Raw genomic sequence first — 405 nt, 5'->3', positions numbered from 1 at the left:
CACACACACACACACACTGTGAGTCTCACACACACACTGTGAGTCTCACTCTCATTTCAGAAACTCTTAGCATCCTTTATTTGTTAATGAAGCTCGTCCTGTGTTGTGTGGTGTCCCTCAGGGCTCGGGGGAGCTGAACGACAAGGCGTTGTTCAAAGAGAGGATGAGTCTGCTGACTCAGAGCACTGCCACGCCCATCCACTGTCTGTTTGAGGTGAGCTCGGGGAAACTGGACCGCCGCTCTGCACGACCAAACGTGCATCAGCAGTTTACCAAACATGCACATGTTAAGAAATGCTTCGTCAGGCTACGCCGTGTGGTCCGGCGTAGGGTTGTCACTACCCGATGTGAGTCAAGTGAAGATGTGAGTCGCGCATGCGTCACTTTGCGACAAGTAGCATACAA

General features: G+C 51.9%; 1 protein-coding gene across 1 annotated transcript in view; it reads left to right on the top strand.

Moving 5' to 3' along the window:
- The window catches only part of ankrd27 (ankyrin repeat domain 27 (VPS9 domain)), a 35,482-nt gene that overhangs the window by 16,209 nt on the left and 18,868 nt on the right, over positions 1–405 (top strand). The window contains 1 exon segment of the mRNA XM_032522898.1: positions 122–214. Within this exon segment, the coding sequence (XP_032378789.1) occupies positions 122–214 (93 nt within the window).

This window comes from Etheostoma spectabile, chromosome 8 (genome assembly GCF_008692095.1).
Source record: "Etheostoma spectabile isolate EspeVRDwgs_2016 chromosome 8, UIUC_Espe_1.0, whole genome shotgun sequence".
NCBI lineage: Eukaryota > Metazoa > Chordata > Actinopteri > Perciformes > Percidae > Etheostoma > Etheostoma spectabile.
This window is presented reverse-complemented; position numbering and strand designations above follow the sequence as displayed.